The sequence below is a fragment of the Hypomesus transpacificus genome, chromosome 13 (genome assembly GCF_021917145.1).
Source record: "Hypomesus transpacificus isolate Combined female chromosome 13, fHypTra1, whole genome shotgun sequence".
NCBI classification, from domain to species: Eukaryota; Metazoa; Chordata; class Actinopteri; order Osmeriformes; family Osmeridae; genus Hypomesus; species Hypomesus transpacificus.
In genome coordinates, this window is record NC_061072.1 from 9004011 (window position 1) to 9032008 (window position 27998).

The 27998-nt window shown below is 43.6% G+C and overlaps 6 protein-coding genes across 8 annotated transcripts; 4 read left to right on the forward strand and 2 right to left on the reverse strand.

The window, feature by feature from the left end:
- Nucleotides 1-97: 97 nt before the first annotated feature.
- Nucleotides 98-3174, reverse strand: g6pc1a.2 (glucose-6-phosphatase catalytic subunit 1a, tandem duplicate 2). Its single transcript, XM_047031619.1, has 5 exons — nucleotides 2871-3174; nucleotides 2535-2644; nucleotides 2190-2298; nucleotides 1205-1320; nucleotides 98-1082 (listed from the first exon to the last, which is right to left on the reverse strand). Exons 1-5 carry the CDS (start codon nucleotides 3098-3100, stop codon nucleotides 580-582), a joined length of 1068 nt encoding a protein of 355 aa, XP_046887575.1. The 5' UTR covers nucleotides 3101-3174; the 3' UTR covers nucleotides 98-579.
- A 989-nt stretch (nucleotides 3175-4163) lies between these two features.
- g6pc1a.1 (glucose-6-phosphatase catalytic subunit 1a, tandem duplicate 1) lies at nucleotides 4164-6854 on the forward strand. The gene is made up of 5 exons (XM_047032485.1): nucleotides 4164-4548; nucleotides 4644-4759; nucleotides 5173-5275; nucleotides 5540-5655; nucleotides 5853-6854. Exons 1-5 carry the CDS (start codon nucleotides 4331-4333, stop codon nucleotides 6353-6355), a joined length of 1056 nt encoding a protein of 351 aa, XP_046888441.1. The 5' UTR covers nucleotides 4164-4330; the 3' UTR covers nucleotides 6356-6854.
- Nucleotides 6855-7995: 1141 nt separating this feature from the next.
- Nucleotides 7996-10966, reverse strand: psme3 (proteasome activator subunit 3). Its single transcript, XM_047032312.1, has 11 exons — nucleotides 10797-10966; nucleotides 10215-10247; nucleotides 10004-10066; nucleotides 9706-9810; nucleotides 9554-9599; nucleotides 9311-9429; nucleotides 9143-9211; nucleotides 8977-9044; nucleotides 8668-8722; nucleotides 8479-8565; nucleotides 7996-8375 (listed from the first exon to the last, which is right to left on the reverse strand). Exons 1-11 carry the CDS (start codon nucleotides 10836-10838, stop codon nucleotides 8295-8297), a joined length of 768 nt encoding a protein of 255 aa, XP_046888268.1. The 5' UTR covers nucleotides 10839-10966; the 3' UTR covers nucleotides 7996-8294.
- Nucleotides 10967-11001: 35 nt separating this feature from the next.
- nbr1a (NBR1 autophagy cargo receptor a) lies at nucleotides 11002-19065 on the forward strand. The gene is made up of 21 exons (XM_047032479.1): nucleotides 11002-11234; nucleotides 11575-11637; nucleotides 11830-11848; nucleotides 11968-11990; nucleotides 12102-12284; nucleotides 12383-12460; nucleotides 12556-12782; nucleotides 12970-13089; nucleotides 13213-13467; nucleotides 13784-13943; nucleotides 14205-14456; nucleotides 14634-14759; nucleotides 14949-15024; nucleotides 15163-15264; nucleotides 15389-15556; nucleotides 15683-15829; nucleotides 16025-16538; nucleotides 16709-16791; nucleotides 16939-17020; nucleotides 17181-17280; nucleotides 17675-19065. Exons 1-21 carry the CDS (start codon nucleotides 11133-11135, stop codon nucleotides 17861-17863), a joined length of 3069 nt encoding a protein of 1022 aa, XP_046888435.1. The 5' UTR covers nucleotides 11002-11132; the 3' UTR covers nucleotides 17864-19065.
- A 409-nt stretch (nucleotides 19066-19474) lies between these two features.
- tmem106a (transmembrane protein 106A) lies at nucleotides 19475-23447 on the forward strand. Of its 2 annotated transcripts, XM_047031966.1 has the most exons (9): nucleotides 19477-19679; nucleotides 20071-20248; nucleotides 20372-20514; nucleotides 20784-20847; nucleotides 20972-21125; nucleotides 21223-21363; nucleotides 21510-21553; nucleotides 21778-21831; nucleotides 22161-23447. In XM_047031966.1, the coding sequence occupies exons 3-9, from the start codon at nucleotides 20394-20396 to the stop codon at nucleotides 22270-22272; spliced, it is 690 nt and encodes a 229-aa protein (XP_046887922.1). In that variant the 5' UTR covers nucleotides 19477-19679; nucleotides 20071-20248; nucleotides 20372-20393; the 3' UTR covers nucleotides 22273-23447. The 2 variants fall into 2 exon arrangements, with proteins under 2 accessions (XP_046887921.1, XP_046887922.1); XM_047031965.1 differs by lacking the exon at nucleotides 20071-20248 and having other exon boundaries at nucleotides 19475-19679.
- A 1850-nt stretch (nucleotides 23448-25297) lies between these two features.
- Nucleotides 25298-27625, forward strand: arl4d (ADP-ribosylation factor-like 4D). Of its 2 annotated transcripts, none has more exons than XM_047031970.1 (2): nucleotides 25298-25451; nucleotides 26357-27625. In XM_047031970.1, the coding sequence occupies exon 2, from the start codon at nucleotides 26474-26476 to the stop codon at nucleotides 27077-27079; it is 606 nt and encodes a 201-aa protein (XP_046887926.1). In that variant the 5' UTR covers nucleotides 25298-25451; nucleotides 26357-26473; the 3' UTR covers nucleotides 27080-27625. The 2 variants fall into 2 exon arrangements, with proteins under 2 accessions (XP_046887926.1, XP_046887927.1); XM_047031971.1 differs by having other exon boundaries at nucleotides 25334-25451; nucleotides 26454-27625.
- Nucleotides 27626-27998: the final 373 nt, after the last annotated feature.

Sequence of the window (27998 nt, forward strand, 5' to 3'; positions counted from 1 at the left end):
ATATATACAGTTGCCTGATAATGGAAAGGTTTGTTAAATGTATGATTTGAACAATGCCTTTATGATGAGACATTTAGTGTTGAAAATACTCATGGTTATTTAACTATTTTTAGGTTTTTATTATAAATATCTGACAGTTAAAATATAGTATATACCGGAAAAATAACATTAGAAAACAAACAATAACATAGTTGAAACACAATTTTTGTGGATAACTAACAAAAAGTCCTGAGTGAGAATTGCTGTTAACATAAACATTTGTCAAAATAAACTTGACTAAAACAACTGACCCTTGAGGTGAACAAACCCTGGGTTCTCCGGAGAACTGTTTTGAAATGATCATTGAAACAATCAAATGACATGGAACCACATGTCTCAGTGCACACCGGATAGTGCTTACATTGTGTCCAAAGTGTTCATCATCAAACTAGAAAACATTTATGTGCGACGAAGAAACTATTGCTTGTTGATCTCTTGAGCTCTTAGATGGATAGTCAGTGACATGAGAATGTACAGTAGAGTAAGCACCGATAGTTCACAGTTCCGCGAGTCTCTAGAGGTTGTGTGCAGGAGCTCAGCTCACAGATTTTTCTTGTTGTTTATGCTCAAGGCTCCGGACACACAGAAGGGAATGATGCTGACGGTTGCCAGGGGAACAGTGGCACTCTTGCAGAAGGAGAGCAGGTAGAAGAGAGACACGGTGTGCGTGGGAGGTTTGAAGGAGTCAAAGAAGTGCAGCAGGAGCAGAGAAGAGACTATACATCCAGTCCTGAAGGTGGCGCTGGTGCTTTTCCGGCTCTCGGTGTAGAGGGGTGAGTGCAGACCCAGTCCCAGGCCAAACAGAGTGCCCATGTTGCGGAGGAGGCTGGCAAAGGGGGTGCTATCCAGGTGGACCCACTCGGCCCTCACGCACCACTTCTGGGCTCTCTCCAGGGTCCACAGCAGGTCCACACCCAGAGCCTTCAGCAGCACGTAGAAGCCCACAGCGAAGGAGAGCAGGAAGAGGGTGGTGTACAAGTACTTCTTCAGGCTGGCGCTGTAGATCCACTGGGTTCTGTTAAAACACTCCGCCACAATCATACCTGGAAACCAAATGGAAAAACTCACACTTTACCCATACTTTCAATAATGTGGCCATCCTGGGGTGAAATACAGTCAATCATAAAAGGTTTGAGCGCCATGTCATGTTTGAGGGGCTACTGACCTGTGATGACCCCTGTGATGACCTGGTGGGGAAAGTGGGCAGCAATGAATACTCTGGAAAGACAGACACACACCTGGACCCCCCAGAAGACAGTCCACAGAGTCGTCTTCAGGTACCTGCAACGGAAGAGATGCCATGAGCAAATAGATCTTCATGCATTTAAATCTGGTTGGCGATACACAAACAGAGACACAGCTGCAGATGTGTCTGTGTAAGAAGGGCTTTTGCCCTGGCTACCAGTGGCCCAATGTGAGTTTATTGCAGTTAACTGCATCCTGTTTCCATGCTGTTATCCATATCTTATCAATTGTTGGTTGTGTTCTTTAACAACTCCACTTTGTAACTACCTAAATCCTGCAGTGTTGACTAGTTTCTAAAGGTAAATTATTTACTCAGTCTTTCAGAGATAGGAAGGCAATATTGATATGCACTTAGTTAATGGTAAACGACACGTCTCCCACCCCCTACACGATATGTCAGCCAAGCTGAAGAGCAGCTTAGGTAACAGACTCAGTCAAAACCAGCATGCACAGGAGCGACACAGAGGGTTAATCCTGCCGCCACCATCACAATATACAATTCATCTGCTTTCGCGAGGCCTGCTGACATTGAACTGCTCATGCCAAAAAATATACTAATACAGAAACATTAGCAGAAAACTTGTGCACAACACTTGTATATATCTGAACTGCTCCTAAACCTTTTTGAATATTTGTGTTAGTATGTCTGTTTTTCTTCTTTAATTGTACAGATCTGTCTGATTTAATCTCCCTCAGGGAATTAATAAAATTAGGTGTCTACTGTATCTATCACAAGTTGTAGGGGGGATGAAAAATAATGTAAGTTCCCTTATTTTGTGCTGTGTGAACTATTGATCATGATGTCCTATTCACCTATGCATAGCCCTTAATGTGTTGGCAGAGTCCTATATTTCTGATGTATGTCAGTCCCGTACAGTATGTGATGAATATAGAGAACAACATACCAGTTTTTGGAAGCTGCTTTCTTCTTTTTGCTCAGCATGATGGCCAGTACGGAGGTGACCAGCGTGTAGTAAACACCAGCTGCTCCCATGGCATGACCAGAAGGGCTGCCTGCCAAGCACCAAAACACAAAGCAGGTTGGAATGATCCTTCTCTCATTCCCAGCATGCCTTCACTCAACAAAGCCTAACTGACAGTCAAGCGCATCCTCACCACCATATCTTCATTTATAATGACATCACAATAGATTGTAAATTATATTGACTTGATCTCATCTCAAATCATAACAGAAGACTTTATGTGAAGTAGGTGAAGGGGCAGAGAGCTGTGTTTAGAGCTGGTCGTACCTGGGCCAGTCTCACAGGTCATGGGGTACTGCTCAATTTGAGGTGCTGTGATGTTGCTGTAGTATGGTGTCTCGTGCACCCACCAATAGGGTCGCTCCCCAAACAGAATCCTGAGCAGAGAAGACACTCCATTTACACACTCGTCCAGTAACCTTGCTCATGTTCGAATGGGATTTGTTTTCAATCATATCTTAAATTGCCCCATTTACTTATTAGATACGATTCAATATGATTTTATTACAATAACCCCAATAATTAGTTATCAATTGTTTGTCCGATTCCAGTGTCTCTAATCCCTTGAATGTAGCCTGCAGGCGTAGGTATAAAGTGACTCACCACTTGAATACCAGGTTGAGCCAGTCTCCAATCACTGCCACCCAGATCAGCTTGATGCCCACCGATGCCCGCAGGTGGAACCACAGTGGGAAAAAGATGAAGAAAGTGTTCCTCAGGTCAGCTGCCCAGGACACCCACAGGAACAAACCTTGGGCATCCTTGTAGTTGGTTTGCAGGTAGTGGGTGGTGCTCACTCCATAGCCCTGCATGGCATCCATGACTGAGTTCATAGTTGCACTTGGTCCCTGTTAAGCCTGTAAGTAGTTGTTGGTCTGTGTGAGATAGGGTTGGTGAGTAGGACACTGTCCACAAGAGCCACCCCTAGCTTTTATACCAGTGGGACCCACCACCAAAACGCATGCTCTGGACGATCTTTGGACCTTGCATGTGTAATAAAACACAGAGGAACAGGGGAGTTTAGGAGGTTTGTCCCAGGAACAGGGGAGACCACACAAACAAGTGAAATGATAGGGAACTGTCAGTTAGTGTCTCTCACCCTTCAAAGTAGCACAAGGACTGTGTTTTTTTTTCTTTTTTTCTTACATCTGGGCATCACATTCAACCCAACAGGATAGAAGTTTGTGACATAAGGATTTCGAAATGTCACCAAAGGCAAATAATGTTGCCATGGTTTTGGAATGTGTATACTATTGAAATGCAAATGTTGCACAGTGCACTGGATTTATTGATTAAATAAATTATATCCTACAGTTGGTTTTATGTTCATTAGAACACAGTACGGCAAGTTAACTCCATCCTCGCAAGACCAGGACAGATAAGATAGGAGATTTTCAAACCATCACATAACAGGCTACAAATGTGCAGGCTAAACCAATAGAAAACGCAGAACCAGAGCATGCCTCGGACTTGCTGTGGATAACAGTCTACCTCTTACATAAATTATTTTTATGTTTTGGAAATCTTACTTGCTTGTCCAGTCCTTGCCTGTAGTAGGTTACGTAAGATTATCAATCATTAAAAAGGGCTGGGACTTTCTAAAGAGAAGCTGTGAAGATAACTGACCAATAAAAGAACCAAAAAAGAAGCCCCATTACTTAATTTTTTACCACCTTTGAGGACACTGGTTTTCATTATCAAAAGGTTGTCCTATTGCAAGGTGACATTCAAAGTTCAAAGGATAAAAGTGATGTTATTCACTTCAGTCGAACGAAGGCGTCATCAGTGACATCACAACCCCCTCTGAAGGTCTAACCTCACCGACAGTTTATCCCTTTTCAGGATAAAGTATCAGGGGTGAAAAGTTTACGCAACATGCAACGTCCCAAAAACAAACAAATCCAACAGCCTTGATTAAAATCCAGCTGGATCAGCCCAGACGAGTCGAGCCTGAGAGACTGAAGTCTGGTTGACAGACTTCACCCCCAGTTCACCCTCTGATCTTCTTTACCCAGGTTTGGTGCTTTATCACTGGGGACAGGCCAGGACTTCACCGTGCTGCCATGGATCTCTTCCACAGTTGGGGTGTAGAGCTGGTGGTTCACCTGCAGACTCAGTATGGCCAGTATGAGAACTGCTTCAGCCTAGCTTCCACCGTGGCTGATCTCCATGCCACTTTCTTCTGCTTCTTCCCTGTCTGGTTCCATCTGCGCAGGGATGTAGGAGTCCAGCTCATTTGGGTGGCCACCATTGGAGACTGGCTTAACCTTGTTCTCAAGTGGTGAGGAATGGATTCAATAGCCTTTTTGTCATCCTTAGTGTATGTCCATGTATTTCAAATATTAAAATGCTTTTTCTTTTTCTACTATTTGACAGGGTGCTTTTTGGAGAGAGGCCCTATTGGTGGGTCCATGAGACCAGGTTTTACAATATAGGACCAGCCCAAGCCCCTGCCCTAAAGCAGTTTCCCATCACATGTGAAACTGGGCCAGGTAATGATCCAGTCAGATGCTATTTGACCCCATTTATAGATTAATAAATTAGCAAAAGGCAAGACATTATTTCCTGACATCATGATGACGTCCCAAAGTAGAAACTTTGGAATCACTTTATTGATTACACCATTACACAGGGCACCACATGATCCACAAACATTCTGCAGAGTTGGTAAGGGAAGCAGGTCAGGATTAGGAATGTTTGGTGACTGCACTTACCTCAAGGTGTGTCCAATAGTACCACAAAACATGGAGGAGCAATTGCACAAAGTTATACTGGAGAACATTATGCAGGCAAATAAAGTCCCACAAACTAGATTATCCATTACATTGTGACAGCACCAAAAGTATTTTCCCCCTCTATCTAAGGCATCAGCGACTTATTGGGCTGAGTTTATGTTGTTTCTAAGGAAGCCCTTCTGGTCATGCAATGGGAGCAGCAGGCGTGTGGTATGTGATGGTAACCACCCTCCTGTCAGTGGCAGCTGAGAGGAGTCCTCCTCTCCTGTACAGGTGGGTAGGACAGCCAAAACAATTAGACCCCATCTAACTGCAGAAGAACAGCAGTAAGCTTCTTGACACTGACCACAAGAATCCTTCTAATCCTTGATCTTTATACTATTTCTCATTCTTTCTATGTGCATTATCAGTAGTTGTACTACAAAGTGAAGTCACAAGTAAGATTTAAATGTAGTAAAAGTACCGCGATCTCTCAGAGTCATCTGTAAAAGGCTTTGGGACATTCCGACCACCCTGCACCCCTACGGTTCTCCCCAGGTTCCTCCAGGTGGCGCTGTGGTCACTGCTGGGCCTGGTGGTGCTGCTGGTATGCATGTCCAGAGTCTTCATGGCTGCCCACTTCCCCCACCAGGTCATCAGTGGGGTCATCATAGGTAGGTGCCCCACAGACCTGAGATTACCTGAGCAAAGGGAGAGTTCGGTTCTGAAAAAGAAATGTGAAACTTGATAGCAACCATGGGAACGGAATTAGTTAATTGTCAAATTCTTGACTCGCAGACTTTGCTTTTACTGTGATGAATCACATCACAAGGTGCTGACACACCCTGGATATTGTCTCTGGTTATGGTAGGCATCATTGTGGCTGAGATCTTTTCAAGAGTGCGGTGGATCTACAGCGCCAGCCTGAAGAAGTACTTGTACACCACCCTCTTCTTGCTCTCCTTCGCTGTGGGCTTCTACGTGCTGCTGAATGCTCTGGGTGTGGACCTGCTGTGGACCCTGGAGAGAGCCCAGAAGTGGTGCGTGAGGGCCGAGTGGGTCCACCTGGATAGCACCCCCTTCGCCAGCCTCCTCCGCAACATGGGCACCCTGTTTGGCCTGGGACTGGGTCTGCACTCACCCCTCTACACTGAGCGCAAGAGGAGCACCAGCGCTACCTTCAGGGATGGATGTATGGTTGGTTCCTTGCTGCTCCTCCAGTGTCTGGATGGGTTGACCTTCTCCTCCAAAAACCAAATACTGTTTTACCTGCTGTCGTTCAGCAAGAGCGCCACTGCTATCTTCATCACCACTGCTCTTTTACCTGGAGCTCTCCATTGGGCTTTCCTTGGAAGAATTAAGAAGAACGCATGATTGGTTGATAGAAGGTTGAGAACGTGAGAAAGTAGTTTCTGCTGTTTCCAAATGTTCTGAAAGACAGTAATCTCCTGCATTTTGGAACTGAGGTTTCTTCTTTGGCATGCCAGTTGCATTGGTTGTACTATACGTTTGTACTTTTCTTTTACTGTTGTTAACTCTCTTGCATCTCATATCAGTACATCTCTGAAAGAGTACAACAGTGTTCAGCACATTATGTTTGTGTGGCTCTTTCAATGACAACATTGTAACAAAGGTCATCTATCAGGCCCTGAACTATGCCCTCAGCATGGATATAATACACACTGACTGTACTGTACAGTACCAGCAAGGATGAAAGAATGTTGATTCAACAAAGATTTGTACATTTTGATGTAGATATCAATAGAATACAAAAGTCTGCTCATGAACAGATGTGAAACAATTCTCTCAGAAAGGCTGAAAAGCTTAGTCTTATTATTAATCTTTATAAATAAAGACTGACATGTCTGGTGTTTTTCTCAAAGGATATTTTCAAGATTCCTGCCCACGCTTTTTTAATGTTTGGTATTCTCTGAAATGTTGAAAATGATAAACTCATTAATTCAACTACTGGGACAACTACTAAACATTAACTAGACTGTCATGTTTTCCCCAGTTCATAAACTCATTCACCTCCTGTTCATTGAATAGGTGGTTTGTGAGGTGACCATGGCAAGGGAATATCTATAAGTGTACTTCATGGGCAAATGGTCACGAGTAAGTCCTTAATCAAGAAAAACATACGTACACTTGTCAAACTGGCAACCAATAAGACAACTGCAAATTCTGAGAAATAATTTGCCTAGTTTAAATGTGCTTAACTATAGTATCATACATGATATGAATTGTAAAAAAAACAAACAATTCCTGTCTCCTTTATCTTATCCAAGTTCCCTGCATTTGTCTTCCTGTGCTTATCTCATAAAACCACCACTTCTAATAAGTATATCCACATTGCTGTGGGTAGAATGTTCTGCACACCAGGGAGGTGACTGCCATTAGTCTGTAATGAGGGGAGAGTCTACCACCCGCATTCTTTCAGAGCGTGGACACGGGATGACGGGAGGTGTGTCCACCCCATCCAAGGGTCATCTCTCTTCAGGGGCGGAGTCCTATGCAAGATCTATGGCGACACACTTTGCCAAGAACATTAGTCAATGTTCAAAGTATGTCCTTTTCACCACAGATATTTTGAATGTTGGGTGACGTCATCTATGCAGCTTGTACGCAGTTCCGCTGACCAAGAATTGTGACCCCTGCTGGCCCGAAGTGAAGGCTTTTCTTCATAAACACAGCATTGTGTGAAGACAGATATTACTCACAGCCAACATAACGTCGACCAATTATGTACTTCAAATCAGTAAATTAATTCCAAGCATTTCATTGGCCTCAGGTAGAATGGTGCTGCTGCTAAAACTGTCAAGACATGTTCTCTTTGGAGAGCCCAGGTACAGCACAGCTCATTTTGGACACTTAAATGACAAGAAATGTTTCTTAAAAACCCTCCACAGATGACAGCAAAACACTTCCAACGAATGCAGAAATCTGTCAAAGAATCGGATTACTCAGTAACAGAACCATAGGAACAAATATTTTTCACAAATGAGCGAACAGAGTCCAATGGACAAAATGTTTTTAATTAAATTTAAAAAACACATAGCGCTTTTCAAGAGCCTCTCGGTTCCTTAAGAGTATTCTTCATAGGGGTTTAAAACAAGGGCAATATTTTACAATTCAAACAAGAGAAAGGGTCAGGGTTAACTTCTACTGAGGCAATGGTTTCTGGATTGTACTGAACAGTTAAGAGTCAAGTCTAGCTCTATGCTCCTTTCGACCACTTGTTTAACAGCATGGCAGGGAGAGGTAGAGAAAAGAGAGAAGGGGTGATAGTGGTGGTGGGAAGGGCCAGTAAGTCTTAATATAATGCATCTGTGTTACTGCTCCTTGGCCTCTTGATCTTCTCAATGTTCTTCAGAATCATGTCGTGTAACGTTACCTGCGTCAGACGAGAAATCGGAATTGGGTTGCTGTCTCATGGATTTGCATTTCATGCCATCACAGAAAATGGTTCATGAGACTATTGTATGCCGTTAACTTACATATTGATTTCTGAGCTCTGAAACTATGATCTTGAGGCTGATGTACTCCTTCTCGTCTATCTCCGTTACTGTGCGCCGATAATCCTCCTGTGTGGAGGAAAGACACGGTTGAGGAGCCAGAAGAAACACACTACGCCAACACTGACCTTTTCTCTGAAGACAAAAGGAAATTACACAGACAATACTCACCACGTGTGGATATTTGGCTATTTTGGACACTAGCTTTGCCCTTGTAATATAGTATCTATGAAGAAGAGAGAAGGAATTGTCATAAAAGCCATGGCTTGTGTGCAGAGTGCAAGGCTGTGTCCGCTGGTCTGGTTAGCAGGCCTAGCATGGCCTGGTTAGCAGGCCTAGCATGGCCTGGTTAGCAGGCCTAGCATGGCCTGGTTAGCAGGCCTAGCATGGCCTGGTTAGCAGGCCTACCATGGCCTGGTTAGCAGGCCTACCATGGCCTGGTTAGCAGGCCTAGCATGGCCTGCCTCGTCTCATAGCTACCTAGATATCTGGTCGAGGTAAGACGCTGCCTCTCCCTCCACAGTCCTCAGCTCAGCTACCGTCTCCTCCTGAGGGGAGAGACGTTACTGTGAGGAACAGTACAGTAGCTGGTTTGAAAAATCTAGTCCAGACAAACTGATGGGCGGAAAAAGGCTGCATGGAGCACCTGAATTGACACTCCGAAGTTGTTGCCATCTTCTATTCTTGGGATAAGCAACTGAACCCACATTTTGACCTGAAGAACAAAATAAAAATCTGTTGGAATGATGGAAGGAAATGGCATGTTGTGTGCACACCCAGACCTTGCTTACAGATACGAGCTCTGTCAACTTACTGTATTACACTTCTCTATGAGGGTCCTGATCTCTGGTTTCACCTTCTCAATCAGGTCCACAAGCTTGCCGTTACTCTTCATCATGCCGCCAGGCATGACAAACACCTTAGTACCAGACACTAAATGCAAGGAGGGGAAGAAGAACGGTATTAGTCTAGAATCAGTTATTTGCTAACTTTGCATATTACGTAGGTGTGTCTGTGTGGGAAAGATGATCAAATGGCTGTAAGGGTGGGAACTCACCCATATCTCCAGGTCCATCCCCCATCTTTCTTTTCTTGGCATTTTGCTACAAGGACAGTAATAGTTTTCCAATTTCACAACCCTGATGGACGCAGGCATTTTACATATGTTATAAATAGGGTGCTTTCAAAGATGTAGATTTCCGTTCTCACCGCTTCCAGTCCATCGTGAAGGTCTGACAGTAGAATAGGGTCTGGCACTGTAAGGTTAATCTCAGAGTGGATCTCCTTTAGCTCACAGATGTTTAACATGGGATCCTGGAAGACGACACAACAAACTATTACATATTCCATTTCATTCCTTTTGGTCAGGACTAAAAACATGTGAGTGGCCAGCTGGACAGAAACCAAGGAAGCCGGAAAAGCAAAACTACAACACTGTGCAGGAAAGACTTATATAGAAGTTGTGAAAAGTGTTTGGCTACTAATGTGATGTGGAGGACAAGCTCACCTTAAGGAAATGGTCGAGTTCCAGTAATTTTTTGGGGAAGAAATTTGCAACTAGGTTCTCTGCCTGTAAGAACATACAGTTCAGGTTGATGCCGTTTAGTGGAGGTATATAAAAGTAGAACTAGGTTAAGACCACACTGCTCGTTATGGTCCCGCGTGAACACACATCCAAAAAGCACACAATTCCACAAAATAAAGCAAAGTAAACTCACTTCTCCGGTGATTCGCTCCCTGAAAGCGTCAACCTGCAATAACAATTGACATCATTTGACACCAAATAATAAAACCAGCAATGATCTACAGCAAGTAGCGTTAGATGACAATATCACACACCAAGATATCACCTCACCCCCGTCTAGACTGACCAGAACACTTAGCTAGCTAGGTCTAGCTTAGATAGCCTGTCCCTGCAACTCCTAAACGGCTCTTAAATTGGCAAGCTACATATGGTTCCTACTACTAGCTAGCTAGGTAATAATGTGGCCTAAAACATGGTGCCGTTTTCATGCCGGGTGCTGTATCTCATGCTTGCTTTTGAAAAAGTATATTTAATTAAATCAGTAACTAAATGTTCTTTTATTCAGTGAGAAACACATATTTGGCAGTTTGACATGCTTAGCTCTGAGGGGAGGGCGGGAAAAGGGCTATCCTGAGTCACTCAAATTAGCTAGCTAGCTAGCTGGCCTTAAACTGATTAACTTAAGTGTGGCTCCCAGACAAGTAGCTAGCTTGCTATCCAACTGCCTACAACATCTATCGCACCCCTTGTAGAGCTGGTGTGTTTAGACCTTTACCTTGGTTTTGATTTCATTGTCCACCTTAAGAAGAGAAGACATTTTATATATTCAGAAACGAGGAAAGTACGGTTGTCCTCACAACATTCAATTCTAGGACTAAACGTGTGTGGCTTTCCCACTTTGTCAGCCACACTTGTGTGAGCTTAAAGATGACACAATCAATAAGGGACAAAACAAGAGAGCAATGCGCATGCGTACCCATGTGCAATAATCGCGTCATCGTATTTTTCTCAAACGCAGCTGACGATGTAAACAAGAAGATAGACGAGGGTTAAGAATCAAACTGTCCCATTTTCGTTAATGATTGCTATTAATTAGGCGCCTCAATCAGACATGGGGCTCCCCGTTACTATTAAAGTAAATTTCAGGGGAAATGTAAAAAGATTTGTGGCACCTGATCTGGACAAATCGGAGTGGGAGTCGGTGGAAGCCTGGGTAAGCAGAGCTGGCGCAGTTTGACGCTTGCCTTTCTCTTGGTTGTCTGCATGTAGGCCCAAGCTAAAGAAACATTGAAGGACATGTCTCGAATTTGTATTGAATTTTTGCCACATTTATCACACATTGCCGGAATTCAATACAATCCATCTCTGTTTACAAACTTTTGCAATCTAGGTCCACGATGTAATTTACGGTTTACCAATCTCGATTTAACTCGAGTCCGTAACCTAGTAGCTAGCTTGCTATATTGTATGCTCGTATTTGCTGCTCTTTTTGTTGACCCATTCATACGGTATACATTGACTGTAAAATCGTTTACATATCATTTAATCTTCAGATTAAAGCGTCATATGGCATCAGCCACTTTCAAGTGAAATATTTTGATGAAGACAATGAGGAGGTGAGTGTCTTGTTTGTGGATGAAACTGCGATAACTTTTTCTTACCTCTTGGACAGATCACTTTTACTGTATTATAATACAAATGCATGGGACAACAAAGTACTTTTAAGTTCAAACGTTAAGTTTGTTAATTTAAGATACAACGTAAGATATTCTGTAATAATGTCTTGAAATGAACATTGTCTTTTTCAGATTTCCATTAACAGTCAAGGTATGTATACAGTGTATTAACTCCGTTTACACAATTCGTTTTTTATGGGGTTTTATCCAAAAGGAACGTTCACTCAATCAGAAGAACTTATGTTTATGATTGTCTTTTTTTTCCTCCAGAGGAATATGAAGAGGCTGTCAAGGTAGTAACATGTTTTTTTGCACATCACAAAAGACCAAACATATATGAGATGTTTTCCTGAAGGTTCCCTGCAAATGACCTGTCATTGGCATGTTACATATGATCGTTGCAGAGTGCTGAGAAGCAGGGGAACCAGTTGCACATGAACATTTACAAGATGAAGGGCCAGGCTTGCGGTGGGCCTCCGAAGACTGAGGTGAAGGAACTCAAGGGGGATCTCCGGCCTGCGCCACCGTACCCCTCCAGAGTCAAAACAGTGGACAAGGGAACACAGGTCACCCCTGAGAAAGATGCGGTCAGTTGTTTTTGGGGTTGGAGGATAAATTGCTATTAAATGATTATTCAGGGGGATTTTTGTGTCGATGAGTGAGAACACATTTTCTGGTTGTTTAGGTTGCTGTAAAGGACAGCAAGGTCACCAAACCAGAGGACGAACCTCCACCAGTGTGGTTCAGATCCTACATGGAGAAGGTGAGTCATGTATTGAGAAGCTGTAAACAAAAACCTGCTCTGCGACTGCATGTCAGCTTAGTCAGTGACATTGTTTCTGGTCCCTTTCCTGAAAGTTCAAAGACGAGGTGGTGAAAGAGGTGGTGGAGAGGATGTGTAATGACTTCTCGGGCCAGTGCTGCACCCACAAAGTCCCTGACGGGCCTTCAGAAGAGCTCGGGGCGGTGGGAGGCGATGTGGCCCAGGGGTTAAAAGTTGGCGTTTCCACTAACGGGGCCTGTGGCTACACCCCTGCCTGCAGCAGCTGCAAGAAGCTAACCTCAGAGGGAGCGTACAAGTGCAGGTGAGAACAGCATTGCAGCACCAGGGCTCACTGTGCTGCCAGAAGAAAATTGCACTATGCTGTCATCAGGACAAACCATACTTTATAAAAAAATAAAAAAAAGAGATGTTTTTTCATGAAAATTTAATGTGTGATATGTGTTTTGTCTCTAATCTGTATTTGCCATGTTTGTCATTTTTTACCTCAGTGTTTGTCCATCCTGCATTCTATGTGAGTTGTGTAGACATAGCCATGACCCCAGCCACAACCTGGTGAGAACTAAGACCCCGCTTTCCATTCCTGAGCATGGGATGTCAGGAGAATTTAGGTAAAACAATGGATAATCTATCCTGTTATTCAACATACAGCTTTATTCAATAACAATTCTTGAACCCTATCTTTTTATTAAACAGAGTTTACCATTCCTGTAACATCTTTTGTTTTGGCCCAGGTTCCCTAGGCGAGGAGACAGGACTGTGCGCAAGGCAGAGCGACAGCGCCTCAAAGCTGAGAGGAGGCAGCTCAAGGCGGAAGTGAAGGAGATCAAGAAGAAACTGAGGCTGGAGAAGAGGGGCCTGCAGTGGAGCGGCCCCAGCACCTCCACAAGCAGGCCCAGCATGGCAGCCTCCACCCAGGCTCCAGCCCTTGACCCTGCCCCAGAGCCAGCTCCAGGCCCAGCACCAGACCCCCAACCCTCCAGCCCAGAGTAAGCGCCACCTCGGGAAGGCGTCTGAGAGTGCTGGGTGCTCTAGACCCAGCATGGAGACAAAGTCTTTTCTCAAGAAAAAAAAAAAAACAGAAAAAAATGCCATCTGATCTTTGTAATAGTCTGTATGAGTTTATCGCTGGCTGATGGTGGATTTTGGAACTACCTCATTTGAAACTGCTGCTGCTTCATAGATTTTCTAATTGCTTTTGAGCTGCAAAAAAAAGGATCCTGCTTTTTTGATTCGTAGCGAAACAAAGAGGTGGGTGTGAAGCCCAGGGCTGTTTTCAACAATGCTCTGTACACTTGAAACTAGGGGTCCCGAGGTCTCCCACTCCACCTTGGTGCCCACAATGGCTGCCTTGTTTCTGGATGAAAATCTGCCCGACGGGACCCGTCTTGAGCCTGGCACCAAGTTCATCAAGTACTGGAAGATGAGGAACTCTGGCACCATCAGCTGGACCTCAGAGACCAAGGTACCTTCCAGGAAGACAGGCTGTCCCTTCAACCGATACTGTTCCTCCAGTGTCAGTTCCTACCTCACTACCACTTCACCTGAATACTAGAAGTTAACACCTAAATCTGAAGGATTCTATTTACCTATCGCCACTTGCGCTTTCCGACACATTTTTCAGAATGTTAGTCCCAAGTGCTCTCTTCAAGTGCTGGTGTTTGGCGTCATTGTGCGTGTTTTTATTGTGCATGTTTATCTGTACTGTGTGTGTGTGTGTCTCTAGCTGAAGTTCATGTGGGGTAATCTGGGCCTGGCGTCAGAGGAAAAGCGTGAGGTGGCAGTGCCCCTGCTGCAGCCAGGTCAGATGGGCGTGGTCAGTGTGACCTTTCTCGCCCCGGTGATGGAGGGCACCTACACTTCCCACTGGCGTCTAGTTCACTGTGGGGGCCAGTTTGGCCCCAGAGTGTGGTGCAGTATTGTGGTGGACCCCAGCACCTGCTGTAGCAACAGCTACGGTCCTCAGAGCAAAAGGCTGGCAAGTCAACCATTTCCTTTTCAGATACACAAAAAATAATCAGATAGTTAATAGGATTGGAGCAAAAAGCTAACGGACTGCAGCCCTCCTGAAACAGGGTTGGGTAGCCCTGGGTTACATGAGCATGTAACATATTATGTGACAGACATGCTCATGAGATGCTATTGTGTAATCCAGAAGGAGGACCTGAGACCTGTGGAGACAGAGATGCCCCCCCTCAGCTCCAGAGACAGTGGTACGGGCCGGTCTGGAAACCTCCAGAGGGACTACTACTTTCCTTCTGTGGACCTGCTCACTGCACAGGTGAGAGGGGTGCCGTCCCAAGTTATGTTTTTAGATTATAATTTTTCTAGATGTCAGAATAGTTTGTTTTATCTGAAAACATAGAATAACTAGATACTAATAACACAAAACATCACCCGTATGGTGAAATACACAGCAGTTCTTTAGTGCTTAGCTCACTGACTCACTGTGTTGTTTCTTGTATTTCAGGATCTGCTGTCCTTTGAGTTACTGGATATAAATATTGTGCAAGAATTGGAGAAAGTTCCAACCAACACTCCAGTCGGTGAGATATACCACACGAAATACACAATAATATAAATACATAATACATGCCTGCACTATATATATATATGTTTAGCTATAAACACATTTGACTATGTTTTTCAACTTGTAACATGGTGTCTGTTTGTGTAATTATTAGATTTGACCCCCTGCATGTCCCCTCTACCTCACGACGGCTCTGCACTGGAGAGACCAGCCCCTGCACTGATGACAGCTGACTCTGAGGTCCAGCACTTACTTGGTAAGATGGCAGGCGACAGCCCAATACACTTGACAAAAAAAACACGACCTGTTGAAGCCCTATATTTCACCAGTATCAACCGAAGTCTAACCGGCAGTACCCCCTCGCTGTGCTGTGTGTTCAGGAGCCAAACCAGGGCCCCAGAGTGAGCATGGTAACCACGAGGAGGTCGACGAGGACATCAGCGGAGCCCAGTTCCTCTGCGAGACCATCATCCGTTCTCTGACCCTGGAGGAGGCTCCAGACCACAAGCCCCTGCGGAGGATCCAGCCCAGCCTCCGCATGCCTAAAGGTCAGGCGCCCACCTTCTGTCCGCCGGACCTATGTCAGAGATCAGAGAGATCATTCGGTGGAGTTGTGTGCCGTGATTGTCTTTTCATCCGCAGACTCAATATACCGTGTCTTTTATTTTGAAAAGCTCTCGCAGCTATAACACAGGGGACAGGCTTCATGAGGACAGTGGTGGAGAGGAAGGAGAACGGGGCGGAGGTGGATGGGGAGATAAGAGGCCAGAAGCCAGCTCTGAGGCTTCCTCAGACCCCACTGCTGCAGGAGACTGTCCCAGGTAGGGGAGAACACCACCCCGCCTGCCTCACATTGGACCCATCTATATATGTACACACAGCATTCATCTATATTGGAGTGTTTGGTCTTGAAACGTCTTGTGTATGCTGTTAACAAAGACAGTCGACCACATGGCAAACATGACCGTTCCGACTGTATCAAACCTTCCGGGTTTTTCTTGATCTGTTTTCGTTAGAGGCGCATTTAATCCCAGAGATTGACGCACGCAAAGACCTCAGTGCGCTGAAGAAGGAGGAGAAAGTTTTGGGGAAAGAAGAGCGAAAAGAAGAGAAGGAGGCAAGAGAAGGAAAGAGAGAAGAAGAAGAGGAGGAGGAGGCTGAGGACTGGGACGAGGTGAGCAGCCAGGCCTCGTCCGCGTCCTCCTGCGACAGCTACATCATCGTCCTGCCCGACTGCTTCGACACCAGCAGGCCATTGGGGGAGTCCATGTACAGCTCCGCCCTCTCCCTGTCCGGATTGGCCGCAGCCACCACGGAAGGGGAGGAGCCTGAGCCGGAGGAGCTGGATAGAGCCACGCCGGAGGGGGAGGGGCAGGAGGGCTCAGAGGTTGCCGCGCCGGCGCCGGCTGTGGACGACAGCGTCAACCAGATGCTGTGTGCCTCCCAGACCCTGGATGCTGTTCCCCTCACCCCTGAGGTGGCGCCTCCGCCTGTCTCTCTACTGCCCCCTGCTGTCCTCTACTCACCCAGGTCAGTTCTGCAAGACGGGCATCATGACACAACTGTCATACAGTCAAGTCCGGGGTGTTTATTTTGATCAAGTTCACCATTAGAACCATGAATCTAAAGTCTCAATAACTTCTGTGGAAATCCTGCACATGTGCCATGTGTCATGCCGTGTTGTTTTTTGTGTCTCTCAGGTCAGAGGAGTTGTACGTTGCAGGGCCCAGTCCGCCAGTGTCTGGGCCTATTGAGCCATGCCAACCTGCTGTACGCCTGCATGGTGAGTGTAGGCCTTGGTTTGACCACAGGAAGCCTCTCACAGGACGCTTTACTGCAGGAAACAGCTGAACACTCTAATAGAACCTCAACCTACTGTAAAATAGTCATATTCATATTGTTTTCTGTCTCTTTTCTTCCCTAATGTTAGTATCAGGTCCAACCAGACCAGCAGGCTCAGTCAGTGCATTTCAAACATACAACCCCAGGGCCTGCAACTCCCTGCAACCTAGGTATGAATCCACTGACATGTAACTGGTTCCCCCAAAACAGTCTTCAAAACCAAAACACACACTTGCTTCAGTGGGGATATGCCTTCCGAAATAAACATAACATGTTGCAGTTACTGTTGTGTGAAACAGCGGTTAAGCACCTCCTCCTGTGTTTTGGCAGGGGTCAGGGGGGAATCACAGAAGGACTGGTCAAGGGGGCCCTCTCTGTGGCTGCGTCCGCATACAAAGCTCTCTTCACTGGGCCGAGCTGCTCCACCCAGGTACCCCCTGCAGTATGAACTGTGTTCTTGTCACGTGTGTCAGTGTTGGTGAGCTGAACTTGACAATTACATTTACATTTTAGTCATTTAGCAGACGCTCTTATCCAGAGCGACATACAGTAAGTACAGGGACATTCCCCCCAAGGCAAGTAGGGGGAAGTGCCTTGCCCAAGGACACAACGTCATTTGGCATGGCCAGGAATCGAACCGGCAACCTTCTGCTTAATAGTCCGATTCTCTAACCGCTCAGCCATCTGAGAATGAGCTGGAATGCTGCTTACAACATGCCTAATTCTGAAACCAGTGAGCCGTTTGAATCCCCCATGGGTTCAGGAGTCTTTAGTGTACAATAACCCAGAGAAGTGTCTGTAACTGGTCCTGTTCTGCTCCCCAGCGCGGCATCGACCCCGCCAGCCAGAGCCCCTCCATGATGGCTGTGCTACTGGAGATGGGCTTCAGAGACCAGAGGCTCAACCAGCGTCTCCTGAGGAAGCACCGCTACAACCTGCTGCACACCGTCAACGCGCTGGTCCAGCTGGCCGAGGCCGAGGAGAACCAGGGGGGAGGAGCCACGCAGTACTGAGAGGGGCCCCCCTCCCCCCCTAACACTCCCTCTCCCCCTGAAACTAACCCAGCTGCTGCAGCCACCTATCTGGACACTCATTTAGGCCTAACATAAACTAGCGTTGGCATTCAATAGAAATTAATTTTTTGTGGCTTTAGGTTATAGAGGTTGTTAAGGAACACGGAGGCAAATCTGTGTAGCAGTGAAGGGTTTACTGATTGTGCGGCTGCTTGGAGTTGGTGTGGGTGAGTTCTTTACTACAGTGAAGTGTTTAGGAAGTCAAAGTTTTGTGTGTCGTGTCTGTCCTCCCTGTTGACAGGGCTAAGCTAGCTTCTCTCCTCGAGAGAGAACGGGGGTGAATGTTATACTGAAATGCTTTGTACAGTCTCTTCTTCTATACTTCTGTTTTCTGATTGATAGACTCAAGGGAAAGCACGTAGGTGGGATGAGAAATGTACTGATATTTCTGATTCCTGTGATTACTCTCTTAGATAGCTATCGTGGTGAATCTGCCTAAACAATGCAATCTTGTATCTATCAAAGTACTGTTATCGTAGATGTCGACTTGTGGAATGTATCAGGAACAGTGGCTTCAGACGAGGAAAAGAAACCAACTGTTGACACTGACTGAAGTTTTCTACAGCTTTTTAGGAAACGCCTGCATGTCAGGTACAAGTGCAGAGACTATTCATGTTCCTGTTGTGTCAGGAGGACTGGGGTCCTGGGTGGTAATGTCTGCTTGCATCTTTCATACACCTTTTCAAGTCAATCATGTTTTAGATACCACACTAAAATCCTACAAAGACCTATTTTAAAAGACATTCCTCAATTTCTTAAAGGAACCAAGTTTTTCTTTATGTATGTTTTTTTTTTTTTTTTTTTTTTTTTAAGATAGTCACTGATTAAAACTTACTAAAAATGTGTATGGTGATTTTGCATTGGTAATCATGAGTGTATCGATTATATCCATTTTATGCCTGTTATGTTCCATTAGCCTGTGTGTGTTTGTGGGTCTTTCTTCAAGAGAAACGGGAGGTTTGTAAGTGGGAACATATGATTGTTTGTCTGTTGTCATAGTATACTCATAGGATCATGCTTAAGAGAAATGCTGAATTTATTTACATAGCTTGGTAGTGAATCTCCTTTGATTGAGTGTCAAAGTACACTGCATTTGTCAATCAGCCAATAAAATGATTGCACAGCTTTCTCTATGACTAAAATTACATGACTGTTACAGTTGTTTTTATTGCATAGGGTCCTGTACATTCTGTACTTGAAGGAATTGGCTTGTTTCCTGTTAATGTATACAGAATATGAGATCTGAATGAAGATATTATAAGCTAGTTTACATTATCAGCAGAAACTAGAACCGTTGAAGAGTGGTAAGAATGTCTTAATTTGAGATGACGGATCAATAGGTTTGTGCATTTGCAGAGAATATTACCAACTGTTTGACTGAAACCTTAATCAATGGAGATATTAATTAAATGTTTCAGAATAATAGATGGACCAGAGCATCAAAATTACCTAATTGTTGATTATACTAGATACACACGTAAAATAAATATGTAAACGGTTATTTATATGCCATTACGGTATTTTATTAAGCCTACCACCAAGTGGCAGCACAAACTGTTTGAGGAATGCAAATGCAAAACCATCAGAAGTAGGAAGTAAACCATCCGCACATTTCCAATTGTTGCGAATGTGAAATACTGTTTGTTTTCGTATAGGCGCGGGGATATTATTCCGACTTCAGTAATTTCATGGTAGGCTACATTTTGTATGCAAGTTGACTTTATGATGAAGACCTGATGCCAGAAGCAAGAGGAAGGTAAGTGCGCACTTTCGAACGCCGACAGTTTTCCTTGAGTCAGCAGATTTTCCGATTATCGTGTCTTCAATTATTCAACCCAGCCATGTATTTTAGCAGTCAATGCTGTACATGAAAATGTTGTCAACGTGTTACATTTAGGTACGGGTTCGTCTTGTCTAAATATAATGTAACACACCTATTCCCTAATTGCCTTGGGCTACAATGGCCTATAAAGGTGCTAAATATTTCCAGTGACATATGTTAAGGAATACATTTTAGCTGCTAATTCCTGAGCTGTTCCGTGGGCCAAGCCTACATGAATTATTAGCAACATCCTTTCGTCAAAACTGTCTAAGTCTGTGGATCTTACTTCGTTGAACTTTGCCCTCCTGCTGTTTTCACAATGTAGAAAAGGGATCTCTCTCGCTGGTTGATGGACCGTCATAAAGAGCAGGGCAATACCCTCACATTAGAGCAAAGCAGATACGCCTTCCCTTTGACCCAGTCAATGGATATACAATTACAGCGGACTACATCACACCAACTGTGCATGGTTAGGAGGAGATAAACTTCTACTCCAACATAAGGTATTGAGCCAACTGCGGTTGAACTTCAAGAGGAAAAAAGCAATTTACAAAGTAGTGTTCTTGGGGGAGAACGGTTAGGCAGGTTGTAGTACTTGGTTGCCTATAATGGTGTGTTTGTGTCAGCTCATCCAGGAACACAGGGAATATGGAGGAAAACGATGTGGAGAAGAAAATGACGGTACACCAGACTTCGTATGGAGCCATCAATGGTGACATTATGGGGGACACCTGCCCAACTTGTCATGGCATTGGACGCATTCCAAGAGGTGAGGTACCCACAAGACTGGCAAGCACTTTAACACTGTATCACACAATGCATATGCTCAGGATAGATTAATAGTATTTAAATGTTTTAGTTCAAATTGATTTAAGTATTATTTTCCTGGAATGTTTTTTATTTAATTTTTTTAAGTCTGATGCATCCGTCGCACTAGAATGCGTTTCAACCAGATTGAGAAGTGAAAGTGGAACACTTTCACTTCTTTGTTGGTAAGAAACCCCAGAACGTTTGACAATTTCTGCACTGTGCTTACAGGACATCAGGACCAGTTGGTCGCCGTCATCTCATGCAGTGACCAAAGACTGAAACCAAGACACACGTGAGAGACCCCCTGCCACCGATGTCTACATCAGCTCGGAATTCAAACCATACGTGTGTTTAGCCAGTTGTGTTATATGGCTTAATGTTAAAAAGCTGTTTGTTTTGTTTATCCCCTATCCTAGGAAACTCTACGTGTTCATCTCAGTGGCCTTGAGTCTCTTCTTCTGTTTTTTGATCCTCTTCTTCCTCTTCCCTCGGAGTATAACCATTCTGCCTGTGTCTGTGAAATCAGTGATGGTCTTCTTCACGCCAAACACAGTGGAAATGCAGGTTACTGTAAGTTCCGGACACAGCCCTTAATGCATGATGTACTTTAATAACGTATTTAATTGTCTTAAGATCATGTGACTAAACAACATGTTTTCTTTTCTAGAATGTCCTCAACATCAGCAACGATAATTTTCTTGAAGTTAAAATCCTTGACTTTGACGTTCAAGTGCTGATTAATAAAATGATTCAGGGAAGGATCAAGATATCTAACATGACCTCGCTTAAACCATCTTCACAAAGAGCGGTTAGTTTGAACCATTGTAAAGTAGTTTAGATCAAATAAATGTTCACAGCAAAAACAATAAAGAACAGTTTGACGTTAGATTATGGAAATTATTTTCTTTATAATCTCTGATGAAAAGATTGTCATTTGCCATTTTTATCCTACAGTATACAATTACCGTACCTGTTATGCTTGATGACGCAGGCATGAAGTAAGAACACTTTTGCATTTTAACTATATAGTAATATAGTTATCGATATAATTATATTAGGCAGACTAAAACATAGAATGTTTTAGAAACGCATGACCATGATATGAACAGCTTTTTTGGGGGGCTGCAACAACAGTAAAAGAAGTGGACTGCTTTAGCACTTCCAACTGAATGAATCAAAATACTCTTAAGAATGATATGCATAATATGAATCTCTGTTTCAGTAATTTCTGCAAGTCCAGCTCCATCAAGATCCACACATTGTTTTTGCATTTGCAGTAAGTATTTCACATTCTTGGGCTCTAATTTTCTTATAATTTGAGCACACAATTTAAACAAAACCGAGCAGCTATCGGCTGTACCAACTAGAGTGTTGTACTACATCCCACACATATCACGCCCCTTTGACACACTGTGGCATTCCTATGCAGTAAAACTAGTCACAATGTGACAAATCCTCCAATCTAAACCCTAAACCAACTAAATTCACAGGTTTATACTTCTAACCCTAGATATGGATCAGACATTGACCTGGTCCAGGCAGTAAAACTTTAGTTTTTTGGTCATTGTAAGTTTTTAACATGTTGTTTTTCTCTGCCGTCCACAGAATGACCATGAATGTTTCTTACCTAGCCCACTCAGAGCAGTTGTCAAGGGATACGTTCGAGTACGTAGACTGTGGAGCCAACACCACCACACCCCATCCCATAATGAGCTGATGAAACTGAAAGCTGTCAGGAAGTGTCTTTTGCGTCAGCGGTGTACCGAATTAATCGATTGTCTAATCCAATGACAAACCAGAGCTTTGAGTAAATATGTCAGTTTTATTTAATGCCAAACTGTGAAACTATTTGAGTGTTCTACTGAAAGGGATTTGTTGTGTTGAAGGGAAACAATATGATTGGAAGCCCCCTTTGCACTTTGGATTTGTATTATTGGAGAGGCAGAGCATTTTCAATTATGCCAAGTTTATATCCTATGTGCCACTCTTCAACATATTGTTTTAGACTTTTTTATTTCAATGAATGCTGTATTTTTTATGCTTTCTTAATACTTTTTTCTTAAAGAATGCAAATGATGATTGTTTTCTGTTTGCCAATGTTTACTAAACTACTGGTCTTCATACAGTTTCAAGGTAATAGTTTTAAATGCACAATGTGCTTCTGGTAAAAAGCAAATGATGTGCCTAAACTTTGCAGTAGCAGTCATTTTGGGGTTGTTTTTGAGTAACTGGGTCTATGATGTATGTTTGCACACTTTAATGCTGTCACTTTATTTTCATGACCAGGTGCAATGAGCACCAACATAGGCTGGCAACATCCACATATTCTTTGAAGTTGATAACAGTGAACATATCTCTGTAACATGGTAAATAAATGAGGTCTAATTTGACTTGATACAAGAAATGTCCACATCAGTAAGGGAAGACTCTTTACCAAAGAATATCATTGTTTAGTTTTTTTCCATTGTTGTTTAATTTTGTCCGTTGATGAGGGCATTCTTTCTGCCTGTCAGTGAGTCAGAAAACAACAGACAAATCAGAGTAAGCATGTCGTTGTCATGAAGAGTCGTTCACGACAAGGTAGTGTGTGGTCATGTGGTATTCGAGTTTTGGACAGACCTCACCACTGCTGGTTGTACTGAATGGACTGAAACAGATACAAAAAAAAATTGAATAATATATGAGATTGTCTTCAAGACATTTGCACTTTCTGTTTGCCAAAATACTGTTGGAACCGGTTTAACTGGTTAGGCTATACTATGCAATTGTATCTTTCTGTGTTTTTGATTTAAATCATTGAAGCGGATGCAAATACCAATCTTCTTGTTTAATTGTAATAATTGAGTGATCAGTGTAATAAATAAAAAATACTCACAGAGTATCTGTTGTCAATCTTGGCTTTGTATGACTTTTTGATGGTATGCTGACATGAGCACTTGACCTCCTTATCTGCTTCTAGAAAGACAAGTTAGATAAATGTGCTAGAACTGTGTCAAATTGATATGGAAAAACTTACTAGTAAAGAATATGAATGAAAGAATCCCCAGTCTACCCAGTTAATGAATGAGTCCTACCTGAGTTTATGGGTTTAAGGGGCAAGACTGGCACAGTTGGCACCTCTGGTTTCGTCTCCTCTACAGGGGCTGGTCCTGCTGTCTCCTGTATTTTGATGAGACAGTTCTCATCAACCACCTCTGCAAACCGCTTTGTGATGCGTTTCGTTTCACCATGTGTTATTCTGCTGTTGGATTAGCGGTGAATGGAATCGACTGCTGTAAAATCGGAGTTTCTAGGCTCTGTCATTTAGACTGTGGGAGAGCGTCTCTTCAATAGTCATCACATGTCATTGCTGATGATGCAGAAGTAGCCTAACTCCTACCCTACCTCATGACTTGTGGATTCACGTCGCCCTCCTAGATTCCATCTCCGGCGTGCCTCCCAGTGCATGGCTGCCATGGTGCGCCTCCTGGTGGAGAGAACAGGATGTGGCCTCAGACCCTGGGGGGCACCACACAGTAATTGAGCATGCCCACACCCCTTGGGGCCCATTGTGATGCAACAATACTTGGCAGAGACTAAGGGTGCCGCATAACAGTATCAATTGTCAGATAATCATATACCTGGTCAAAAGTATTGCATCTGACCTGTAACAATCGACTTCTTGTCATGTCAAATGAAGCTTATTAAAATAAATGTTTGTGACTGAAAGTAAATCTTTGTTTATAAAGAAATTGTAAAACAAAGTTGATGTTTTTTTGGTATTATTCTGTAGAAATGCGGTACTTGCCAAAGTGTGAGCGTCTCCACGCTTCAACAAGACAGTAAGCAGCAGCCGGCCTCGCTCAGACATGTGAACACGTTACAAGTCTAAACAAGTCTAGACAGTTGCAACACCGATTGTGACATCACAGAATTGCGACGTTTTGGCGAAATACACGATTTTGTTATGCTGATAAAGGGCCGTAATCACATTATATATCCCCCCCCCCCCTCCACCCCCATATATTGATATAAAAAATATACATAAGATATAAATGTGCTACTCTATGACAGGCAACCACGCACACTATGCAAAATTATCATATAAATAAAATGTATCATATTCATAACTTAACGTAAAACGTTTTCATGGGGGACCTCAGACTCCCCATCAGATTTCGTCCCCAATGTTGAATCCACGGCTACGGCCATAAGCTGATTAGTTCAAGTTTTCTGCAAAGAGAGTATGCTTATGCGTTATCTGCCACAGAGTGTCGCCATAGTCTTGTAAACATGGAGTTGCGGCTGAAGGTTGCTTAATTGGTCAAGCTTTGTCTTGGTCATCAGTACTGACTGACGTGTAGAATTAATGTTGATTTTGTCGATCAGTTTACTTTTTCTTACGTCACTTTCAGAAATTCAGGACAGAATAATACAGTATTAGTTTAACATATTATATTCAATAATTGTTAACACCATTAGTTGCAAGGTAATCAACGGATGACATTTTTATGTAATATGTAAGAGTTACATTTGAAATTTGTTGGTTTACTGTTTCATTTCAAGATCAGTCGATTGCATCTGCCGTGGAAATATGTTAGCTCCGAGTTCTCTATTCTACTTTCACGCGCACGATAAATATAAAGGCGGCTGGACAGCGCCTTGTAGACAAATACTCTACCAGCACGATACCAGCAGAGGGAGTAGCTAATGTTTGTGGGTTGGTGAGTGACGTCAACCAGAGTTGTTGTTCCAGGTCCTGTGCGCATCTATCTCACTCTAAAGCTCCGTCAGTGCGGCCAAAAGCAGCGGACAGAACCCTCGCGTGCTGGGATAACCATTTCTTTTTGCAAGTATGTTTCGCTGTATTTCAGTGGCGTGATGCCGTTATCGTCTATGCAAAATCCATTCTAAAAGGTATGTGCGACTTTGGACATTTTAAAGGTGCCTTATGCTGAAATCATCTGCATTTTATTTGAGAATAATAGTGGAATATATCAGAAAATATCGGGTCGTCACTTTTTTCATGGGGTGAATGATAATTAAAAATCAGTCTTTGGCTTCAACAGTGCATGTCAAGATTTTACTTGCAGCTGTATTATGTTTTCCAAATTATGTAAAACTGCGTGTTTCTATATGTTTCATGTCACATCAACGGGATTATATTTCTCTAGTAATTCCCATACCGGTCTAACGCTATATGTACACATACTGAATAGATATGGCTTGTACAATATTATACTGGAAATCAATCTGCCTTGAGAAGCCCATTTTGGTTTAGCAGTCTTAAAAGGATTAGAGACTGTAGAAGGAAACGTGCAAGGAGAGCAACCTAGTCCGGCCACCCAATTAGCTGCTGTAAACTGAAGCTTCATATTAGACCCAGAGCATTTATTTCCCTTATTTTTAATTAAAAAATGATATCCCTGTCATGACTGGGCCTACACTTGATGACTTCTAAAACCAACACTCATATATACCGATATACATTTATTAAATGAGTCTCTGACAACTGTGTTGTCAGTGTCATGTGCAAGATATATAATCTGTAGACTCGTATTAATGGGACTTTAATTGCAAGGAGGAATTGACATGGACTATTCTGATTAGACTGAAAACACAGTTGTTTCAGTGTGTTTAGCAGTGTCTTGATCAGCAGTCATTAATTTGTGTTGACATATTGGTTTACCTATCTAAAGTTGACCACCTATAATGATAGCATGTCAAAGCCCCCAAGTGCAGTTTAATGGAGGACTCCCCCCCCCCCCCCCTTTGTCTTCCTCAGAAACTTTAACTAAGCTTTCTATTTGTGTTTTGATAAGGTGTTCAAGCCTGCTGACCTCCACATTTTAAGAAGGTGCAAATGCCAAAAACCATTAAAAGGGACTACCCTTTGAATCTGCTACCTCATCTGAGCAGGTGAGAAACTACACTTCGCCATGGGGAACCAGCTGACCGAGATGGCTCCCAATACTTCCTTTCTGCCCGGCTTCCAGTCCCTGCATGTGGTGGTCATCGGCCTCGACTCGGCTGGCAAGACCTCGTTGCTCTACAGGCTGAAGCTGAAGGAGTTTGTCAAAACGATTCCAACCAAAGGCTTCAACACGGAGAAGATAAAAGTGGCGGTTGGCAGTTCCCGAGCCATCAGCTTTCAGGTGTGGGATGTAGGAGGTCAGGAGAAGCTGCGGCCCTTGTGGAAGTCCTACACCAGGAGAACGGACGGCATGGTGTTTGTGGTGGACTCCACCGAGGTGGAGCGCATGGAGGAGGCCAAGGTGGAGCTCCACAAGATCACTCGCACCTCAGAGAACCAGGGAGTGCCCGTGTTGGTGCTGGCCAACAAGCAGGACCTGGCCTCGGCCCTCTCTGTGGGCGAGGTGGAGAAAGTTCTGGCTGTCCAGGAACTGAACGCGTCCACTCTGCGCCATGTTCAGAGCTGTAGCGCTGTGGACGGACAGGGCCTTCAGACAGGTCTGGAGAAACTCTATGAGATGATCCTGAAAAGGAAGAAGACGGTGAAGCACAGCAAAAACCGGAAAAGATGAGCTCTCCTTCCAGTGGCCTCTAAGGAGATTGATCTTTTCCTGAGAAACTTTGAGCCAAGGTCCCTTTAATGGAGGAGGGGAGGCATTTTAGGGCAACAAAGGACTACTTCCAATTCCAGATGGCCCCTAGGGGTCAGGAGAAATGGATTTGACCTTAATGTGACATGAAGTATTGACACGCTGTCTTTCATACTTGTGCTAGCCGTGCAGTTGCCCTTTGTCTCCAAGGACTATGTGATGGGAGAAATAGGATGAAGCTGCCACAGATTTGATCTTAAGTTCAACTCACTACCCCGTAACAAAGTATTATATTTACTTGAACTTTTAACTCCAGTTTTTGTGTAGGAAAACAACTACTGTATGAATCAAGTGAAATGGTATTGGCTTACGATAGAATGCCAAGGCAGTTGAAGTGTTATTTATTTTGTTAGCTTTGGAATAACAATCCTAAGTGCATTCCCCTCATACCACAGAGGCAGAAGTTCCAGTAACATTGTGTTTCTACAAGTTGTACATTTTTGTAAAGAATGAATAAATCTAAGCATTGTATTGAATATTCATCGACTCTCTTCTCTCAAGTCAATATTATTGGACACGGATTAAGGTGAAATCTGATTATAATGATTTTTTAATTTGTGCTTGTAGGTGCAATATTCTTGTGAACCCTTATTAGATAGACTAGAAAATGGCAATGGATTTTGAAGGATATGGCAAAGCTCCCATTTGGGTCGAAATCCAATTTGAGTTAGCTGTATTTAGTGCACCATGTGATAGATGAGTTATTCAAAAACCAAATCCTGCCCTCGGGTAATAAACTGAACTTGGCCTAGCTTTCCCCTGAGCAGAAACCTAAAAATAGGCACAATACATCATCTTACAATAGTCACTGTATGAGCAAATGAAAAGTTCTTCAGCAGTT